This window comes from Diceros bicornis, chromosome 14 (genome assembly GCF_020826845.1).
Source record: "Diceros bicornis minor isolate mBicDic1 chromosome 14, mDicBic1.mat.cur, whole genome shotgun sequence".
Lineage (NCBI taxonomy): Eukaryota > Metazoa > Chordata > Mammalia > Perissodactyla > Rhinocerotidae > Diceros > Diceros bicornis.
Window position 1 is genome coordinate 54910132 of NC_080753.1, and position 19586 is coordinate 54929717.

Consider the following 19586-nt stretch of genomic DNA (forward strand, 5'->3'; position numbering starts at 1 on the left):
TATGTGTAAAGCACTTGGAACAATGCCTGTCACAGAATAAGTACTGTAAAAGTATTAGCTGCTATTGTTATTTGCAATTTTAGCCTAGGCCATAGAATTGTGTGCAGATTTTTATGTCACCCATTTCCTAGATCACCCTCTCCTTTGGGAATAGTTACAATGTAGACCCTTTATTGCTGGCTGAGATTTGCCCTCCTCCCATCTACAGTTCCTAATGTTTGGGATCTGATGACTCTTAGGAGGTGGGTTTGTTTCTGTTTTGTTTCCATGTATAACCTGCGGTTCTTTCTCCCAGTACTTGTAAGCCCTGGTTAAATCCTTGAACAGCACCAACTACAGACTTACATAACTGCATCAGGAACATTTTCCTTAGGGAATTGCTCAGAACCCTCTGAGTCAGTTGCCCAGGGAATCAAGAATATGATGTCATAAGATATCACACTTCCAGCGCTCTCGGGTCCCTTCTGTCAAACCTGAGGCAGGGCCCAGTTCCATAAACTCTGCCTAGCCTAAGCACCTTCTCATCCTCTCCAAAGCAATGCAGAGACCCTCGCTTTCTCCCAGCAATGTCTAAACTCAGGTATGTTGGGGTCGTGGCCACACACTTCTTCCTATGCTTCTTCAACCACAGACCTCTCGATACCTTTCTTCCCTCCCAGGGCAAAGAAAAGCTTGTGCAAAAGGAGTGTCTGGGACAGCCCTGGGTAACCTTTGGTTCTGTAGAGTATAGGCACAGAACTGAAAAAAAAACAAAAAACCCTTGGAGCTGCTCCCTGGAGGATCAAAGTTTGTTTCAGATTTCATAGGTCCTCAGAGACCTTAGGAGCGAGATTACAATATCCTTTCTTTCCCTTTCTACTTACCTCCTTCCATGCCCTAAACATGCCCTCAATCTCTCCTTCCTGGTTTATCAACCTGCTTCTCATTCTTTCAAGAGATATTATTTCACTTTCTTGTTCTGCCCAAATGAAAAGGAAAGAAAAGAGAGTACGGCCATGATGCAATTTCATTAGAGTTTATTGGTATTTTATAGTAAGGTCACTTAACTATGCCCCCGCCCCAGGCAAATAGTGCAAAGTGCAGCTCTTGCATTGCTCTCTGCCCTCCTCAAAGCCTAAAATTTAACTTACGCAAGTCTGTAGATGGCTTGCTGTTATCTAATGAGGGCATCTGAAAACTCAGCAATAATCCTGTCTCCCAAGTTTATCAAAACAGAAGCCCGTGAGAGAAGTAAAATTCAGCCATGTTGGAACTCTCAGTCCCTGAGGGGTGTGTGTTTTACAGCTCTCTGCCTTGCCAGAGGACTGCAGCCGTGACTTACAGAAGGATTCCAGAGGGACGGACGCTACTGGAGACATTCACAGTTCCCTGGTCAGAGCTAGCTATGATGAGGACCTCTATGTGCATATACCACTTCCTTGTTTGGAGCTGGTATATTTTCCTCCATTACTACACCTCACAACAAGGTGGGGATCAGCAAAAACTGAACATCTTTCTAAAGGATGGACAGTGGAAGTTCCTGACATTGCTTAATCTGGTAAGTCTATACGGCCATTCCAAGAAGCAATCTATTTGTCTATAATATGGGTGCTTCTACACACATCACCTTTTTATTCTATGAAATACAAAATTCCATTATTTTTCTTCCTTCTTCATTGTTTGTAAGTCTTGGCTTTCTCTTTTTCTTGACAATGTGCTCTGAGAAACCCAATTCAGGTGTTATCCGTAGCTACATTTTGTGCTGGTTAATTGTTAAATGCTCTTTTGAAAAGAATCTTATCTTGAAACTCTTCTCAGATGAGCCCAAATAGGGGACTAGGTTAATGGTTTCACCATGGGATTGACTACAAATGCAGGAGGGATTTTGAACTTTGCTTGAGGAAGTCTGTGTGGGAAGGCAGCGTGTCGTATGTCGTGTAGGAAGTGCAATTTCCAATGAAGGAATAATGCCATTTTACAGCACACACAGACTAACAGATTTATCTAAGAAAAGCACGTACATTTTGCCATGTTCAGATCCCACTTCAATTTTTTATAGGCTCAGGCTATGATTTAAAGGACAAATCACCCAACCAAGCGGCAGATTCACATTTTCAACTATTTACAAGCCAATCGTATGACTTGATCCCTTCTTGTCTTGCTAGCCTGGCTGACCGCATTCTGATGAATGAAGTGTGAATGAATGGGAGAAAAATAGATTTTTAAAAGATGTTTTGGAAATATAGAAAAATATTTTTAGAATTAAAAGCTAAAAATGGCTCATCTTTTGGGGATGCTAATTAACGTGTGAGATTTTTAACTAAAATATAGGTTGCCGTATAAACATCTGATTTCACAAACTGTACAAAATATTCCAATCCTTTGGAATCATAATCCAAAGCAGAGGTTATACATGGTCAGAAAAAGTGACACTCCGAAATGCTAAGGAGAGGAAATTCAGAAAGTTCAAATCAGAGAGGCCTGGAGGTTTTGCTTCCCTCTCTCTGGTCATTTGCTGGGCTTTGATTTTCTCCTGAAAGATTGGAGCCCTGAACCCAGCTCCAGTATACTTGAAAATATCAAGCGTATTTCAGTGCATTCAAAAGGTGACTGCTGGTTTCAATCATAGAATTTTATGAAAAAAACAAAAAACAAAACAGAAAACAACCACCAAAAATGCTTTCGTGGAACAACAATAACACAGTAAGAATCTCAGCTTTATGAATCTATTGGCCTTATATTTAAAAGGGTCAACTGAAAGACAGGTGGTACCTAGAGCCAGGATTGGTGGTCTAACTGAATCCAGATTCCAGTGTGGACGTCCCACCTCACACTAAGCATGGCTCAGAACAGACTTACTACCTACTCCCACAGCCCAGCTCCCCGAGTTCTTAATTCTTACTCGGTTACATGCTCCAGAGCCCTCGTAATTCCAAGAATGGAAAAAGACACTTATCATGTCAAAGAAACCACTGTTTCCTAGTGTTAATCCCCTTTTTGCTTCCCTGACTAATGAGCCATCAAATCCTATGTTTTTCCTTTTCCTAGGTTCATTTCTTCTTCCCCAATCTTACTGTCAGTCTCATTCCAAGCTCTTATTAATCTGTACCGGGATGGCTAGATCATCTCTTCATTGTCTTCTCATTATCAATCCATCCATTTACCACTCAGATCCCGGATTAATCTTCCCAAAGCACTGGTTTGGTTTCGTTTAATTTTAAACATCATGAACCTACTTGAAAAGAATAGTCAGATACTCAAGATACCGCAGTGGCCCCCTCCTGTTTTATGGAACCAATTCCATACTCCTGATTTAAGAGCTCACCTGACTACCCAGCCTTCAGGTCCCCCTCTCCCCAGGAAGACTGGTCTCTTTGCCAGGAGGCCTTGTGTTTTCTCCAGTGTTGGTCCCTAGGCTTCTTGCCATCACTGCTCTACCTATATTCACACTCTCCTTGAATGAAAGGCCTACCTGCCTCTCCATCACTTTGCTGCTTTCATAGACCACCTGAAATCCCATATTCTCCTTAAAACCTCTGCTGACTAGCTCCAACCCAGATTTGTTTTTCCTTTCCCTGAGTTTTCACATCTCAGTCTTTCAGCATCTCTCAGTCCCTGCTTATTTATGTATAGTATTAATTTCTAATTTCCATCCACATGTGAGTCTTAACATCCCAATCAAATTGTAAATGGCTCCGAAAAAGGAATTTTATCTCCTAGGTCCTTGCCAGCCCTAACATTGCACGATTATGCGTTGTATTTGCTACAGTGGCTGGCACAGAGTACTGCCATAATAAAAACTGGGTGACTTGGTATGTTGACTGGACTTGACTTCAGCTTTTTCTGCATTTCTGAGCAATATAGTCTCTTCTGACATCTTCTGACCCTTGAAATGAGCAGAGAGGGGCTTACCTGTGGCTCTTTCCTTTCTGTACTCTGTTAGGTGTCATCTTGTAAGAGTGACTGAATGCAAAGTTTTCCAGTTGGCTAAGATGGGTTGAATGTGTTTCAGAGGATCAATTTAAGGATAGATTTCAAATATGTTACTTAAGGTAAAATGTTGGGCCTTAAAATTTCTAGCTCTTGAAGTCTCATGGGCTGATTCATGGTTGTGTTTCCTAATGATTAACTGATGTTAACTAATGATTAGTTAATGGTTGTGCTTATAAAGTCATAGAGGTCTCATAACTTGCCATAACACTCTTAAACTTACTTTATATAAGTTTATTGAAGTCAGTACTTCATCCTGCTTTCCAGAAAATTTTTACCCTTCCCCTTTAAACAGCTGTAATTTCCAGTTGGTTGAATATTAGTTCTGCCACCTTTTAAGAGGAAAGCCCACCTTAGTCCAAGTCAGCATTCTGAGCATGCCCCATTGCCTCCTGAAGCTATCCCAGGGGATTCAAAGTGAAGACACATAGGACTGGTGGTAAGGGGGTGGTGTGGGGTGGAGTGTAGGGAGGTGCCACTGAGAATTGGTCATGGTAACCAATTCCTGCCTAGTACCTGAGGGGAGTAAATGAAGGAGAGGAGAGATATGAGTCTCTGCCTAATGAGGGAGTAAACTGACCCCAGGAAGGGGCAGCCAGTTCTCTGTTGCAAAGGAGAGGCAGTGTAGCCTAGTGGTTACAAGCATGAGTTCTAGGGTCATGAGCTCTCTGGGACGGTACCTCAGTTCCACCACCTACTGGCTCTGTGACCCTGGACTATGTCTTCCATTTCCAAACCTGTCAAATAGAAATAAAAATAGTGTATAACAACAGAATGACCATGAGAGATAAATGACCTGACATGTGGGAAGCACTCAAAATAATGTAAGCAGTGGACAAAGGAAAGAGAAGATGAAGGGGTGGTGGTGAGCTTCTAGTCATCTCATGTTTGAGTAGAGGTGGTGCAGAGGGGAGCGTGATATCGTGGGACATCAGTCCCCTCACTGAGTTGGTGGCTCATGGATCCAGGCAAGATCCACCCACCTCATTGCTCAAGTATCTCCCTCCACAGACTACATGCTCCAGCTTCCTAGCTAAAGAAGGACCACTGTGGAGCCAGTGCTTTCCCCCCTATAGCTGCCCAGGTGGATGCCATCAGGCACTGGGGCAGTCCTAGAGGCAGAGTTTGCAGGCTCAAGCAGACGGCAGTGAGTTGTGCGAAACCGTCAAAGCTGGACATGGAGACAACGCAGTGCTGTGGACATCCTCAAGGTGTTCATGTTGGCTCAGGCTTCCAGTGCCTGGGTCTTCCACAAATGTTGTGTCCCCTCCTCTCCATCCACCCCACTTCCATCCAGGGACTGCCCCTGACCCCAAGGAATGCAAGCTGGGGTGTAAGGGATGGAGGGGACTTGCAGCTACAATTTGGCTTGCAGAGTCTATACAGTTTGCTGGGTTTTCCTCTTTTTAAAAATAAACTTCCTTCTGAAACATTGCTAGAGGTGGTGCCACATAACTGGGATCTCCAGGGGAGATTCTGGGCAGGCCCCTCCCCATTTCCTCCACCTCACTTCACCCACAGAGGCGACCTTTCCCTGCCCTCTTCTCAAAGTTGCCCAAGCCTCAGGCAACTCTGACCTCATTATCCTCAAGCTCTCACAGTGACAACAGTGATTTCATTACATAGGTCCTCAGGGATGGCAAAGTAGGGCAAGGGGAAGAGTGAATCTGGAGGACGGTCTATTGGTCCAAACTCCAAGGCAGCCCATGAACAGTAAGAAGATGGGGATTGCTTTATGTTACAGCACCTGCTTCAATCCTTGGGGCCAACCTTTCGTTTCCATCATCAGGTTAATATATTAATCTGTGGAAACCAAGCTCAACAGAGTCAGAAATACACTTGTCTATTCCACAAAAATGCCTAAGGCACTGGGGCTGGCCTGGTGGCATAGTGGTTAAGTTCACATGCTCTGCTTCAGTGGCCCAGGTTCACGGTTTGGATCCTAGGCACGGACCTACACACTGTGCATCAAGCCATGCTGCGGCAGCGTCCCACATACAAAATAGAGGAAGATGGGCACACATGTTAGCTCAGGGCCAATCTTACTTAGCAAAAAAAAAAAAAAAATGCTGAAGGCACTGTTTTTAGCTTTCAGATAGCTGAAAGTATAAGGGCTGATAGAAGGGAATAGTCACCACCAGTGCCCAAAATAAAATAGCTGTGATTTATTGAGCAATCATGATGGCATTTTGGCAAGTGCTTTACACACAGTGTAGAGATTAGTGATTGAAGGCCTAGCTTCTGGATCCAGACTGCCTGGGTGTGAGTGCTGGCTCCACCACTCACTCACTGTGCAATCTTGAGTGGGTTACCTAAGTTCTCTGTGCCTCAGTTTCGGCATACGTAGTGGATTCTGTGGTGTGGCACCCAGATCTCCCCACCTCCCAGCATTGCGGTACTCATTCCCCAGCTCCTGAGAGGAGTGTTGGCTGCTGATGACTCACAGCTGAGCTCCTGTCCCAGAATTGCCCTCAGCAGAAGGGAGCTGCCTAGATCAAGAGTTAGGTCCTCCCTGGGGTTGCTGCATCCTATGACTGGTTGATCTGAGGTACAAAGGCTGGGCTCCAGAACAACTCGGAAGGGCCAGCTCAGCCCCAGGGCTCCTTCGGCATCGGCTGATTCCTGTAACTGCCTTGCCTTTCAGCTCAGTCCTGCTCCCTCCCGCCTTCCCCGCCTCTCACAGAGGTTCTGAGGGCTTTCCTCAATGAACACTCAGCAGGCAGATCTCAGAATCTCAGATTCTGTTTCCCAAGGAACCCGACCTACATAGTGTAAAATAGTAAATGTACAGAAAAGATTCCTCCCCCTCCTCCTCCTCTTTCTTCTTCTTCCTAATAAAGACATATTAACATAGAGCCTGCCCTGGCCTGTATTACGTCTAATACAATCTCTGGCACATAATAGGCACTCTGTGAACGTTAGTTGCATGAATAAATGACCAGAACGTGGTTCTAAATGGTAAGAGCCACTTTCTAAGGAAGCCATCCCCCCTGTAAGACAGTCTACCCCACAGCCATCCTACTGCTACACTGAAGCCGGTGGCCATCAGCCACACAACAGTGGCCAAGCGTTCTTATAATTCTTCTTTCCAACCTGTCCCTCAATGTTCTTGGTTTCTTTTTTTTTCTCCTCATCATTCCAGCTTATGTTGTTCATGTCATTTCTTCTCCTATGTTCTGTATCTCATTCTTTTATCTCGGTTTCTTACTTAAGCTAAATGCACATGAATGATGATTGAAATAGTATATCACATATTAATACAGATACATTTGGCAAAGGCTGCCTCTACCTGCCCCCAAATGCCACCACCCTCACCACCACAGTTACATAAAATACTCATCACAATTAGGCCCCAGTTGCTGTTTTATTCTGGAATAATCTCCCACTGCAAGCATTGCATCATTTTGAAGACGAGACCTAAGAAAGTCCCAACCTGTCCGAGTCAGGCCCCGAGCGCTGAGCTGGACGCTGGATTACTTGACTCATCAAATAAGAGTTGTAATGTCTTGCTCAGGAAACTTGTGGAATCTCCCTCTTTGGAATGATTTTTTAAATAGAAGGAATTCTCATTTCCTGGGATAGTTTAAGAAGGTTCTGGCTTAAAGGCAAAGAAATACACTTGATGACTTAGAAAGGCTAAGTTTCCATGATTTCAAGATTTTTGTGAATTTTGTGAAGACACACAAATGTAAAAACTAAATGTCCTTTAGCTAAGGTTTCTTAAATTGCACTGGTTCTAAAAAATGTAAATTCAGCTCTCCCAGGTGGTAAGTTTGCCAGCTAGCAACAAAAATGGAAGGCAGCTCACAAACTTAGATCAACAGCATTTCAGAACAAGGCACAAAAGAACAAACAGAATTAAGGAAGAACTGGTAGAAAAGATAAATCAGAGAGCAGCAGCTCTGAAGCAAACCCTGACCAAGAAGACACCATTAGCTTCACTTTTCTGGGAGCCGAAATAGTTGAGAATTGTAAACGACAGTAATTTTGTTTTAAGATTCTTAAAAGAAGGCCAGTTGTTGCTATCTTGTTTTAATGCTACTGTGTTAGTCTGCCAGGGCCGCCATAACGAAGTCCCACAGTCTGGGGGGCTTAAACAACAGAATTTATTTCCTCACAGGTCTGGAGGCTAAAAGTCTGAGATCAAGATGTCAGCAGAGTCGGTGTCTCCTGAGTCCTTTCTCCTTGGCTTGTAGATGGCCATCTTCTCCCTGTGTCCCTCCGTGGTCCCTCCATGTGGGTCTGTGTCCTAATCTCCTCTTCTCATAGGGACACCAGTCATATTGGATTAGAGCCCAGCCCACCTTTCTGACCTCATTTTTTTTTTAATTTTATTTATTTATTTTTTCCCTCAAAGCCCCAGTAGATAGTTGTATGTCATAGCTGCACATCCTTCTAGTTACTGTATGTGGGACTTGGCCTCAGCGTGGCCGGAGAAGCGGTGCGTCTGTGCGCACCAGGGATCCAAACCTGGGGCGCCAGCAGCGGAGCTCTCGCACTTAACCGCTAAGCCACGGGGCCGAACCCTGACCTCATTTTAACTTAATCACCTCTTTACAGACCCTGTCTCCAAATACAGTCACAAGCTGAGGTCCTGAGGGTTATAACTTCAACCAACGAATTTTGGGGGGACGCAATTCAGTCCATAACAGCTACCCTTTTCCCCCTTGACTGTTGTTTCTGTGCATGTTTTATAGCATTTCATTGTATTGTCTTTAGAGAACGAGCAGACTGTTGTTGGGTTTGGTGAGCTGATCCAAACCTGTCCTTGAGGCCTCCAGGAAGCCTTCCCCTTGAGTGAGCTCATGGTACCTCCCTCTCCTTGCTCTCCAGCTCCACTGAGCGGCTCCTCTATGCCCTAGTTCTTGCCTATTTATTTCTCTTGGCAACACCCTAGCGCCTCCCTCCTGAGCCCCTATGTGGACTCCATAAATATTCCTTGTTGATACAGATGATGGCATGTCGACGCTGGATGAAGATCTACGGAGACAAGGCTGCCTCGGGCACACAGTGGGCCCCTTTATGATGTGGTATATGTCTGTGAAATGATGTGTGAGCTGAGGGTGGAGGGGGAGAACTGATTGGCAAGTTTGTGGTGGAGCAAATTTTTATTGATGAAGGAGAAGCCACGGAGGCTGAGTAATGTGTTCTTTTCCTCAATCCAGTTTCCACATTCGGTGACTGGGAAAGGCAAGACAGAGTCAGGATGAGCTTGACTCATGATGACTCGAAGAAGCTCTCGCTAAGAAAAGTGGTCACATGGACTTCACAGGCTGGGCGGAGGCGGCCTCTCCCCAAAGAGGGAACACCTGGCAGACGCTCGGTGCTCAGTACGTGATTAATTGCTGTGTTGATAGAACAGTGCAGGCCACCTCACCCGGGGCCCAGGCCCCATGCCTGCCCTTCCTAATGATAGCAGCTGCCTGCTGCGGCCTGAGCAGCTGGAAGTGAAACCAGGGGTGAGGTGAGAGCTGCTGGCGGGGAGGGGGAAGGAGGCAACTTCTTCTAACATCCTGTGCAAAAGACTGCACTCTCAACTCTACAGCCGTAGGGGCTGAATGTCAAAAGTAGATGCCAAGCATCGGGGTGGCCACCTCTTCATGACATTTAAAACTATTGCCCACCTCTTCCTGAAACGTCCCCGTCTGGCTCAAAGCTTCCTCCTCCCTTCAAGGACCAAGGGTTTCTTGTACATTCGTGGTTTTCTACCACCTGATCATTCTTTGCTGCCCCCCTTCCCCCTCCCGTCCCCTTAGATGACGGCATTTCCCCAGCATTCACCTCCCACTTCCCTCCTCTCCCCTTTCTCCTCTCTCTTTCTCTCTCCAGCAATCTCCTCCCACCAGGAGGGTTCGCTCCCTGGATCTCCACAGCCCCACCTTTCTTGAGAAGGCCAGGTCTGATTTCCAAATGGAAATTCCTCTACGCAAGTGTTCTCAACCTTGGCAGCCCTGATTAGAATCAACTGGGAAGATTTTTAAAAATTCTGAAGCCTAGGCGGCACCCCCAGACCCATTAAATTAGAATTTCTGGGGGAATGGAAATCAGGCATCAGTATTTATTTTTTGCTGAGGAAGATTAGCCCTGAGCTAACATCTGTGCCAGTCTTCCTCTACTTTTTATACAGGGTCGCTGCCACAGTCCGATGAGTGGTGTAGGTCTGACCCTGGTGTCCAAACCCCGGAACTTTGGCAACCGAAGTGGATGCACACAACTTAACCACTACACCATGTGGCTGGTCACCAGGCATCAATATTTTTTGATGTCATTTTTAATTCTCCTACCTGGAGATAATTATCTCCCTTCTGACCTTCCACAGTGCTTTATCTGAACTGTTCTTAAAAACTTGATACTTTTTTATTTTAAGTCTGGCTCAAGAACAAGACTTTGGGTTTCAAACCCTGACCTAGACATTTAGCAACCATGAGACCTTAGGCAAGTTTGTTCATCTCTCTTTGCCTCAGTTTCCTCATCTGTAAAATGGGTTGAGTGGGGGCATAATAATAGGTCTTACCTCATAAGGTTGTTATGAAAAATTAAAAGACTAGATCAGCACCTGGCACATAACAGGAGATCAACAAAAGTCAGTTATTATAGCTTTGAGTAGTCACTAGGATTTTGAAGTGATAAATTTATATCTAATCCAGTGATTCTAGAAGTTTGGCATATATAAGGATCACCTGGAGAGCTTGTTAAAAAACAAGTTCCTGGGCCCCATTCCCAGAGATTCTAATCCCATAGTCTAATGCCACAGGGGTGGGGCTGAGGTCCTACATTTCTAACAAGCTTTTGAGTGATACCAGTGTGGCTGCTGGTCTGAGGACCCATTTGGAAGCATTGCTGGCCTAATCCACCTCTGTATCCTATCCCACCCACCCCTTCAGCCCAAGGAGTGGCAGGAGGCCGACTCTGCTAGAGCTTTCCTAGTGTTCAGACTCCAGAGGTCATTCCCCAACAGCCAACTTGTTGGATCATTAGTCCAGCTCTTCAGGTTCCAGAACTTGCATGACTCATACTCTCAAAGCAGAGTCCAGACTGCCCAGTTTGTACCAATCCAGAACTTGCAAGGAATAAGATGTTTGTTGATACAAGCATAGCTCAAAACCAACCCCAATTCTGTATTGTTGAGATCCACTGGGCCTTAAATTAGAAGCCACGGGTTCATGCAAAACAGTAAAAATGGGCAAAGTCTGCCTTCATCTGCTCTTTCTTCCTTGAAAACGGCTCTGCCTCTCTTTCATCTGGCCTCAGTGACCTCATGGTACTTAGTGATGCACTAGAGACCCTGGCGTGTGCTATCCCTGTGGATTTAAATCACTCCCTCAGCCAGGTTTTCCTTGTAAGGTCTTCAGGTACCCCCTTTTAATGAGGAAAGAACACTGGCTTCTCCCTCAGATGAGCAAGACGCCATTTTGTGCGTCTCCCTCAGGAGAGCACAGAGCTCCTTCATGGCTCTCCTGACCCTAATTCTGGCTTCTCTAATGAGATGGCAGCACCAGGCATTTTTAAAATTTTTCTTCCTAGCAAGAGGCGAGAATATGTCCACGATTGTGTCTGGCTCTTTGCTCTTGTGCTGTTTATTTGGTTTTGCCCACCTCTGTGCAGCCAGAGTATCTATCTAATTACATTCTCTTTTTAAGCTGACTCTTTATTTTGTTTCCATTTTAGCTCAAGTCCATTACACTAAATACTGTACACATTATTATCCCCTAAACGACTTTACTCAATCAGTTTTAGCAAGCAAGGTCAGGGCCCAGTGAGCTGGAAGACCAGCCATTGAATTGGCTCCCAACCAAAACAGCCAACAGCCCCCTCCGTCTCAAATCAACATTGCTCCCAGAGGGATGGAGCTTTATGTCAGTGAAGAATGTGTTAATTAAAGCAAATGAAAAAGCCCTCATTTGTTGTAATGAATTTAGCTCTTGCAGGCCATTTTCTATGGAGTCGCCTTCCTGGAGGATATGCTGAAAAGAATTAAAGGGAAAAAAGACATTAAGTTCATAACTGCCTTCAGAGACCTGCTTTTCACCACACTGGCTTTTCCGATATCCACAGTAAGTTACAAAGATGTGTATGTAATAGAATACACATGTACATATGGATGAACACTTCTCCTGGGTAGCAAGGCTGTTTGGGAGCCCATTCTTGTAAACCAGAGCAACTGCATTTGCATAAATGTCCTGTCTGAGGACTGCACCACATTGCCAGGGTCTTCGGGAAAGGGGCACATTACTGACCAGATTTATCTTTGTGATTTTGTGTCTTTGTGAGTGTTTGATACAAGATCGTTATTGCTGTCTAATGGGGAAGTTTAAAGGCCCTTTTTTAATCAAAATACAACTGAGATAACTTTGGTTCCATCAGGGTGATGGGAATGGAAATTGCTAGAGAGGGAGATGACTAATTTTCCTTTTCATACATCTTGTTTCACTTGCTACAATAAGCATATGTTACTTCTGCAAGTGGAAACCATTTAAAAGAAGATATGAGAACCTTCAAAGTTGGCATATGGAAAAGACAACTGAGGAGAGGGAGACAATCTGTCTAGAATACCAGGTGTGGGGCACACGGTGGGCGCCTCATCCATTTTGTTGAATGAATGGACGTTGGGAAGAAGACAGACATATGAAGGGATAGTAAGCTTGTGTGCTGACACCGTCCACATTCCTATGACATTGCTGATGATTTCATTCATCAGTTAGAATGGAAACAAACGGAGAGCAAGCACACCGGCCGCCTAGCAGGGCCTATAATTAGAAATGCCTACCTCCTTCCACCTGTCATTGTCCTGCTTTCCGTAGTATTGAGACTTCAAACTTAAATGCAAAATGAAACTCTCCAAACACTGATGAGCTCTCAGATAACAGAAAAAGTGCTGGCATTCCAGTTTTATTTTTCAGGACACCTCCTCCTCCACCCCCATCAATGTAAAGGCCAAGTTTTTTTTATAACAATGGAGTTTATTCATTTTTTTTAAGGCTTAGAAATGGAGCCTTTGGAATTTAAGAAGATAGGAAGATTAGATTAATAGTTATTTTTTTTTCCATCTCTACATTGACTTTGTGACATAGAGGACAGACACTTTGAAAAGATAGCCAAGGGGTACAAGAGGATGAGGATCAACCTAAAGCTCTGAGCAGTGAACAGGTACAACTCTCAGTTAACTAGCTTGTGAATTATCCTGGGAGCTTGTCATTTCTCTTCCCCAGGCTTCCTGCTCCCCTTGTCACGCCTATTTAAAGGATGGGCAAGGGAAGCGTCAGACTCAAGCCCTTCTGGGGGGCTGCTCTCAGCACTCCTGGTGAAAGCTTAGAGAAGAGAGAAGTCATTGGTTAAAATGAAATGACTTAATGGTCTGCGAATCCTGTTTTCCTGTGTCCCCTCTGCCTGCCACGATGACAAATAATTGATCCCTAACTCTCCAGAATCCCCAGAGAGAGTGGATATAGCAATTCTACAATAAGGAATTTTTTTCTTCATTTTACATGTCTGTAATGTATATGTAAGATATCTTTAAAACTGGTATCTATTTTTATTTTGCGATGTTTCCTTGGTTATCTTAGAAATCTCTGATTGAAAACAAACAATGATGCTATTTTTGTGTTTTATTTTCCAGTTTGTATTTTTGTCATTCTGGATCCTCTTTCTCTACGATCGAGAACTCGTGTACCCTAAGGCCCTAGATGGTATTTTTCCAGTGTGGCTGAATCATGCAATGGTGAGTAAGGGCAAAATTTATGAATATAGAAAGGCAATAGCCTCTGTACTGAAAACTCCAGAGTGCCTTATTTGTGTTTCCAAATTTCTCCTCAACCTCCAACATCCCATTCACTCCTCGCTCTCCATCCTGTCATTTATTTAAAGGGCACAATGAGGATATGAAATGAGTAAAAACTGGTAGTGTAATCAGAGTCACTGAGAGCAGAGGGGATGTCCAGGCAAGACTCTTTGCCAAGTTGCTTATGAAGTCGTTGAAAAGACACGCAGCCATAAGGGCAGGCAACTTCTTGGTGGCTGCGGTCCTGAAAGAGAAGCGACTCCAGCAAACAACACATAATAAAATTCTGATCTAGGAATGGAATCAAGCAAGCTTTAAAAAAATCCACCCCAACAGCCAAACAATATCTCGCAGCTCAACAGCAGCTTCTTAGCTAACATTTGATCAGGACTATTCATCGCAAATGGAATTATTATTTCCATATTTCTATGAATACGCTTCCGTTTGGTTTTTTATACACGTGTTTATTTTTGAGGGGCTGAATAGTGAACAGAACCTGTTCTGAGATATTTAGATGACTGGTATCTGAGTACTAGTAACAGTGACCTGGACAAGTGGGGCTAGAGCAAGGCCGTCCAGGGCTTGGACGGAGGAGGGGGTCTGAGTCACTGGCTCTACGTGCGCGAAGGAATCGTTCAACGCCCAGCTCAGTTTCTCACTTCTTACAGCTGCATTTCCACATTCGTCAGGAGTTCAGGAGGTCTCCAATTCTGTGAAGCAAATGACATTAAGAAACCAGGGGAAAACCACCAGGGAGGGAGTAGCATATTAAGGCTCCTCAAGTTCACAGACTTTCTTCTACTCCTAATCCTTCCATTGTCTTAAAACTCACATGATTACCAATTTGGAAAAGCAAATTAACTCTTCCTTTCAGATGCCCCACCAGTCCGTTAGCTCTTCCTTTCACATGCCCCACCCCCCAAAAAAACGTGCTTACACTTTAAATATGTACTTAGTGAGACACAGATTATTAACTAAGATACACAAGTTCTGATCTAACTTAGAGTTTAGGACCAAAACTATATATTAAGTAAGTCTCACTCTCAGGGACCCCTCCTACCACCTTCTTCTTGTCAGACCACCTCCTCACCTTCCCAATTTCCCATTAACCTTAATTTGAGAACCCTTGTAGAGAATATTCCTGACCTTTTATGGCACTTTACACTGTACTAAGGCTGTTCCTCATATATGAACTCATTTAATTCATACAACTTTCTTTAGATAACAGCTATAATCCTGATTTTTACAAGTTAGAACAAAAAAAAAAAAAAAGCTCAGAGAGGTTAAGTGACTTGCCTGGGGCCACCAAGCTCATAAGTGGGACAGCTGGATTTAATTTGCTTTCATTGCCTTTTACTACAGTAAGTGCAGAACTTGTGGTTCGATCTGGTTTCATAATTCAGGCAATCAAAAAGATGTCACTTTGCTTAATTAACATGGCAAAGTGAGAATTATCACTTAAAAACATAAAATCCGGAATCCCCATCTGTATGCTAATAAGCCAAAACACGACTTAAGAAAGTGAAGTGATTTGGGACAGCTGACTGAGCTAGATGTTACTAAAACAAAAAGGCAGAGTATTGAAAGTATCTTTTATTTGGAGCCAAACACGTATATCAAACGCCTTTTCAAAGCTTTGTGAGCTCATCTAGTAGTTTTCCTACAACTATTACAAACTTCCTATCCCTTTGGGATTCCATTTTCCACGTGGAAGTAAGTTGGGTTTCTTCCAAATAGTTGGGCTGGTGATGCCCAGCATTTGTGACCTTGCTAAACAGCCATATGGATTTTGGGTAATTTTGGAAACAGATAGATGGAAAATGTACGTCATATCTATGAGCTAATTAGCAAGGCAGATACTGTCCAACAGAGATCCTAAATATTTTTGTGCCTTCACAACCTGTGTGTTTCTGTTGACCCTGCTTCTAGTCCTTCAGTCAATCAGTAACCTGAATCCCTTAGAGAGAAGGGGCTAGGGTCAAAGAAGGTGGGACAATGGTGACAAGGAGAGAAGAGGAGGATGCAACCTGCCTTGGGTCAGACACAGACTCTTCTGTGTTTCTGTTAACTTAATCGGAGAAATTCCCAACAGAGCCATTTCTAGGGAAAATGTTGGCATCAGCAAAACCAGCGTTGGGTGACCCTAATGTGGTCACCCCCAATCTTCCATGCTTCCTTTTGGTGTTTGCTCCAAATCCAGTGTCCTCATGACTGCCTCTCATCCCGCTCTCCCAGATGGTGTCCCTTACTCTGGATGTTTTCTGTCCTCACTATTAAATCCTCCTGGTCTATTGCCTCAAGGAATGCTCTTGGCTAACTTCTTAAATACTAGTATGAATGAATATGGAAATGGCTGTTACTGGGTCAACTTGTTAACACTTTCTACATTTTAACAGTGTCCTTCCGTGACAACCCAAAAAAGTGGATATACCCAGAAACCACCTCTGTGGCCACCAGAGTGATGATGGGCAGTCATCACTAGTTGGCTCCCTGTGGGGCTGGCTCTAAAAGGAAATCACTCCCTGTCCTGTTCCTTTTTTTTCTTCCACAATATGAGAATTATTGCTGTATATAGCCAGTGTCATGCTTTCCTGAAATGTTCTTTCTTTTCACAATAGTCCTTCTGTTTGCTATTCTAGCCTTAGCTTTGGAATATTTTCCCTGTTGTCATTTATGAAGCCGGCCCAGGTTTTATGAGTAGTATTTGTCAGATTAAGAAATACCACTCTCCCCTTTGACACAGTGTGTTTCTAAAACCTTCATGATTCATCAAGTCTTTGGATTTCTCTCAGCCCAACCCTTCTAGCTCACTGTAATGCAGTAGGACCACTCAAAGCTGACTATCATCTCTAATGGACATTTTTCTACCCTTGTTTTGTATTCAAACCAAATAGTAGCATCAGTGAGACATTTGCATCAACCATGGACAGGCTGCCCTTCACTGGTGCCCCAAGAACTCTCGTTTGAGCCATGCTCCCTTATTTAAAGTAGATCAACTTGACTGTTTTATTGCTTAGCAGTTCTCCAGTCTTCATGAAAGAAGGGAAAAAACAGCAAAGTATTCCTCCAGGTTTTGCCGGGAAAACATGAACTCCTCAGGTCTTATCTAGATGACTGCTAAAGATAGAACCAGAGCAGACAGGTTTAAATAGCAGGAAGAGGATTCCGTAATTGAGGAAACTATCAGATCCTAACCTGAAGGGAGTTGGGGAACTTATTTCTCTGGAAATCAACCTAAGTCGTTCAGGTTGCCCCAAAGAGAGGTGATATAGATCAGAGAACTCCCTCAGAGCCCCTCTACATTTGAAAATAGAACTTGATTATTAAGTGTCTGTGTGCAAGAACTTTATAAACTATCAAGGACTGCATAAATATAGAGTTATTATCATGGGAAACTCTCAATCCATCATCACAGGGTTTTAGAACCGAAAGGCTTTGTTGATATTAATGGAGTTTTTTTTTTTTTTTTGTGGTGAGGAAGATGGTCTCTGAGCTAACATCTGCCAATCCTCCTCTTTTTGCTGAGGAAGACTGGCCCTGGGCTAACATTCATGCCCATCTTCCTCCACTTTATATGGGACTCCGCCACAGCATGGCCCAACAAGCGGTGCATTGGTGCGCGCCCGGGATCCGAACCAGTGAACCCCCAGCCACCACAGAGGAGCACCCGCGCTTAACCGCTTGCGCCACCGGGCCGGCCCCGTAATGGAGGTTTTAAAACAATCTGCTCTTAAGAGACAGGCCTTCCCTTAGCTCTTTACATTAGAGCAAGTATGAAATATAGCTACTTAGTTATTTAATGTATTGTAATTTATTCACTTGGAAAAATAATTATAAAGGACCTACTATGTGTGTAACACATTATTTGACAAGGGTTTTGACTTCTAGCACCCTTAAATCTGGTTGATCCTAATACACACACACACAGTTGAAATAATAAAATAACAGTCAATACTAACACAAGACATTGACACAGGTGGTGTCATGCAGTGATTTGTGATTGCCACTAAATGAACGACATGGACAGGAGGGCTTCTAAGCCCCCTGTGTCCTGGCCTGGCTGTGACTGACATGTGGGTCATGACTGAACAACCTGGAAGGCCTTTCAGGCCTCTTCGTGGCATGCTGGGGAGTCAAAGTGTTAAAGAAGTGAAACTCTAAACTTTCCAATTTTTTCCTCACTCATAGCATGCAAGATGTTGTCTATCACTAAATCCAGACCCAAGCTCAGATTTTTCTTTCCCACCCATAAGCTTGGTGTGAAATTGTTGGGCTGCTAAGTAGACGTAGGTGAGTCCTGATGAGTAAAGAAGGTCAGCTGTGGGCATGTAGGCTCCAGATGGCTGTGCTTTGTCCTCAAACATTACACACCCTTCCTCCATGTCTTCCTGGTTCCTCACCCCAGCCCTTCCTCTGAGCAGAGGAGACCCAATCTAGATATGTCTGAATAGCTCAGTGGTTTTCAACCTTTAAGGAATAGACTGCTTTATGAATCTGAGGAACTCTATGGACCCTTGCCCAAGGAAAACACAAATACCCATAAAATTTTGTGTACAATTTTAGAAGCTTTATGGACCCTCAAAATTCCATTTATGGGCTTCGGGTTAAGCTCTCTTGATATGACTGAACATATACTTGAAAAGAGGGCCCCAGATGATTTCTAACGCTGAGTTCAAATCAAAAGACAAAATCAAGAATTATTCATTTTTAAAAAGTTATTATTATGTACTTAGTGCTGTTTTATTCTCTATGGGGTAACAAGAGAAATATGAGGTATGGTTCCTACCTTAAGAAGCTTACATTATAGATATTATATATCTAATCTTTTATATATATATAAAAAGAAATATAGATCATATATATATACACACACAGTTGTGTGTCACTTAATGACAGGGATACGTTTTGAGAAATGTGTCATCAGGCAATTTCATCATTGTGCGACCATCATAGCATGTACTTACACAAACCTAGATGGTGTAGCCTACTACACACCTAGGCTATATGGTATTAATCTTATGGGACCACCGTTATACATGCGGTCCGTTGTTGACCGAAACGTCATTAAGTGGCGCATGACTGTGAGTGTGTGTGTATAATATATGTATACATATATACACACAAACCCAGCCTTTTAACTTGCCAAAAGCAGAGGCTGTGTTCTGCAGCAACTTTAGGAGAACATTTGTGACAGTTAAAAAACAAAAATAAAACCCCCAATATTTTTCCCCAGAAAGTCTGTGTCTGAAAAGAAAGAGGGACCTTGTCAGAGTTCCCGTGGGGGACTCCGCCTCCCATCCACTTCTGTTTCCACAGGATATAAGACATCAGCCGGAGTGTGTTCTGCTGATATAGCGCCCCAGCCCATGGTACTCATGGGGTGGTAAGTGAGAGCCTTTGGAGGATACCTAAAGCGCGGTCCAAAGTTAATGGGAAACGTACAACTCTTGTACAGTGAGATGGCTGGAGAGTAATCCTCTCAAAAATATCTTTGTAATCCACGCATTATTGACACCATTTTTATAAAACATTGTCTCACTATAGGGAGTCTGCTTTATAGTATACATATATTTTATATAACATATAATCTTATATATATTATATATTCTAGCTAATATACATAATAATAAGCAAGGCATTTGACTTCACCATCAGGAAGTGTGAAGAAGCATTTACAGAGTGCCTACTATGTACCAGGCCCTATTCTAGGAGCTGAGGATGCAGAAATAAAAAAGACCACCCCCAAAAATTTCTCCTTGTGGAGAATACACATATCCTAGTGGGGGAGACAAGCAATAAATGTATAAACGATAAATGTATAATACAATTTCAGGTAGTT

The 19586-nt window shown here is 43.5% G+C and overlaps 1 protein-coding gene across 1 annotated transcript in view; it reads left to right on the forward strand.

Moving 5' to 3' along the window:
* Window positions 1-1384: 1384 nt before the first annotated feature.
* Window positions 1385-19586, forward strand: part of ADTRP (androgen dependent TFPI regulating protein) — a 57057-nt gene continuing 38855 nt past the window's right edge. The window contains exons 1-3 of the mRNA XM_058554038.1: window positions 1385-1537; window positions 11889-12023; window positions 13586-13687. Of these exons, the coding sequence (XP_058410021.1) occupies window positions 1385-1537; window positions 11889-12023; window positions 13586-13687 (390 nt within the window). The remainder of the gene's footprint in view (window positions 1538-11888; window positions 12024-13585; window positions 13688-19586) is intronic.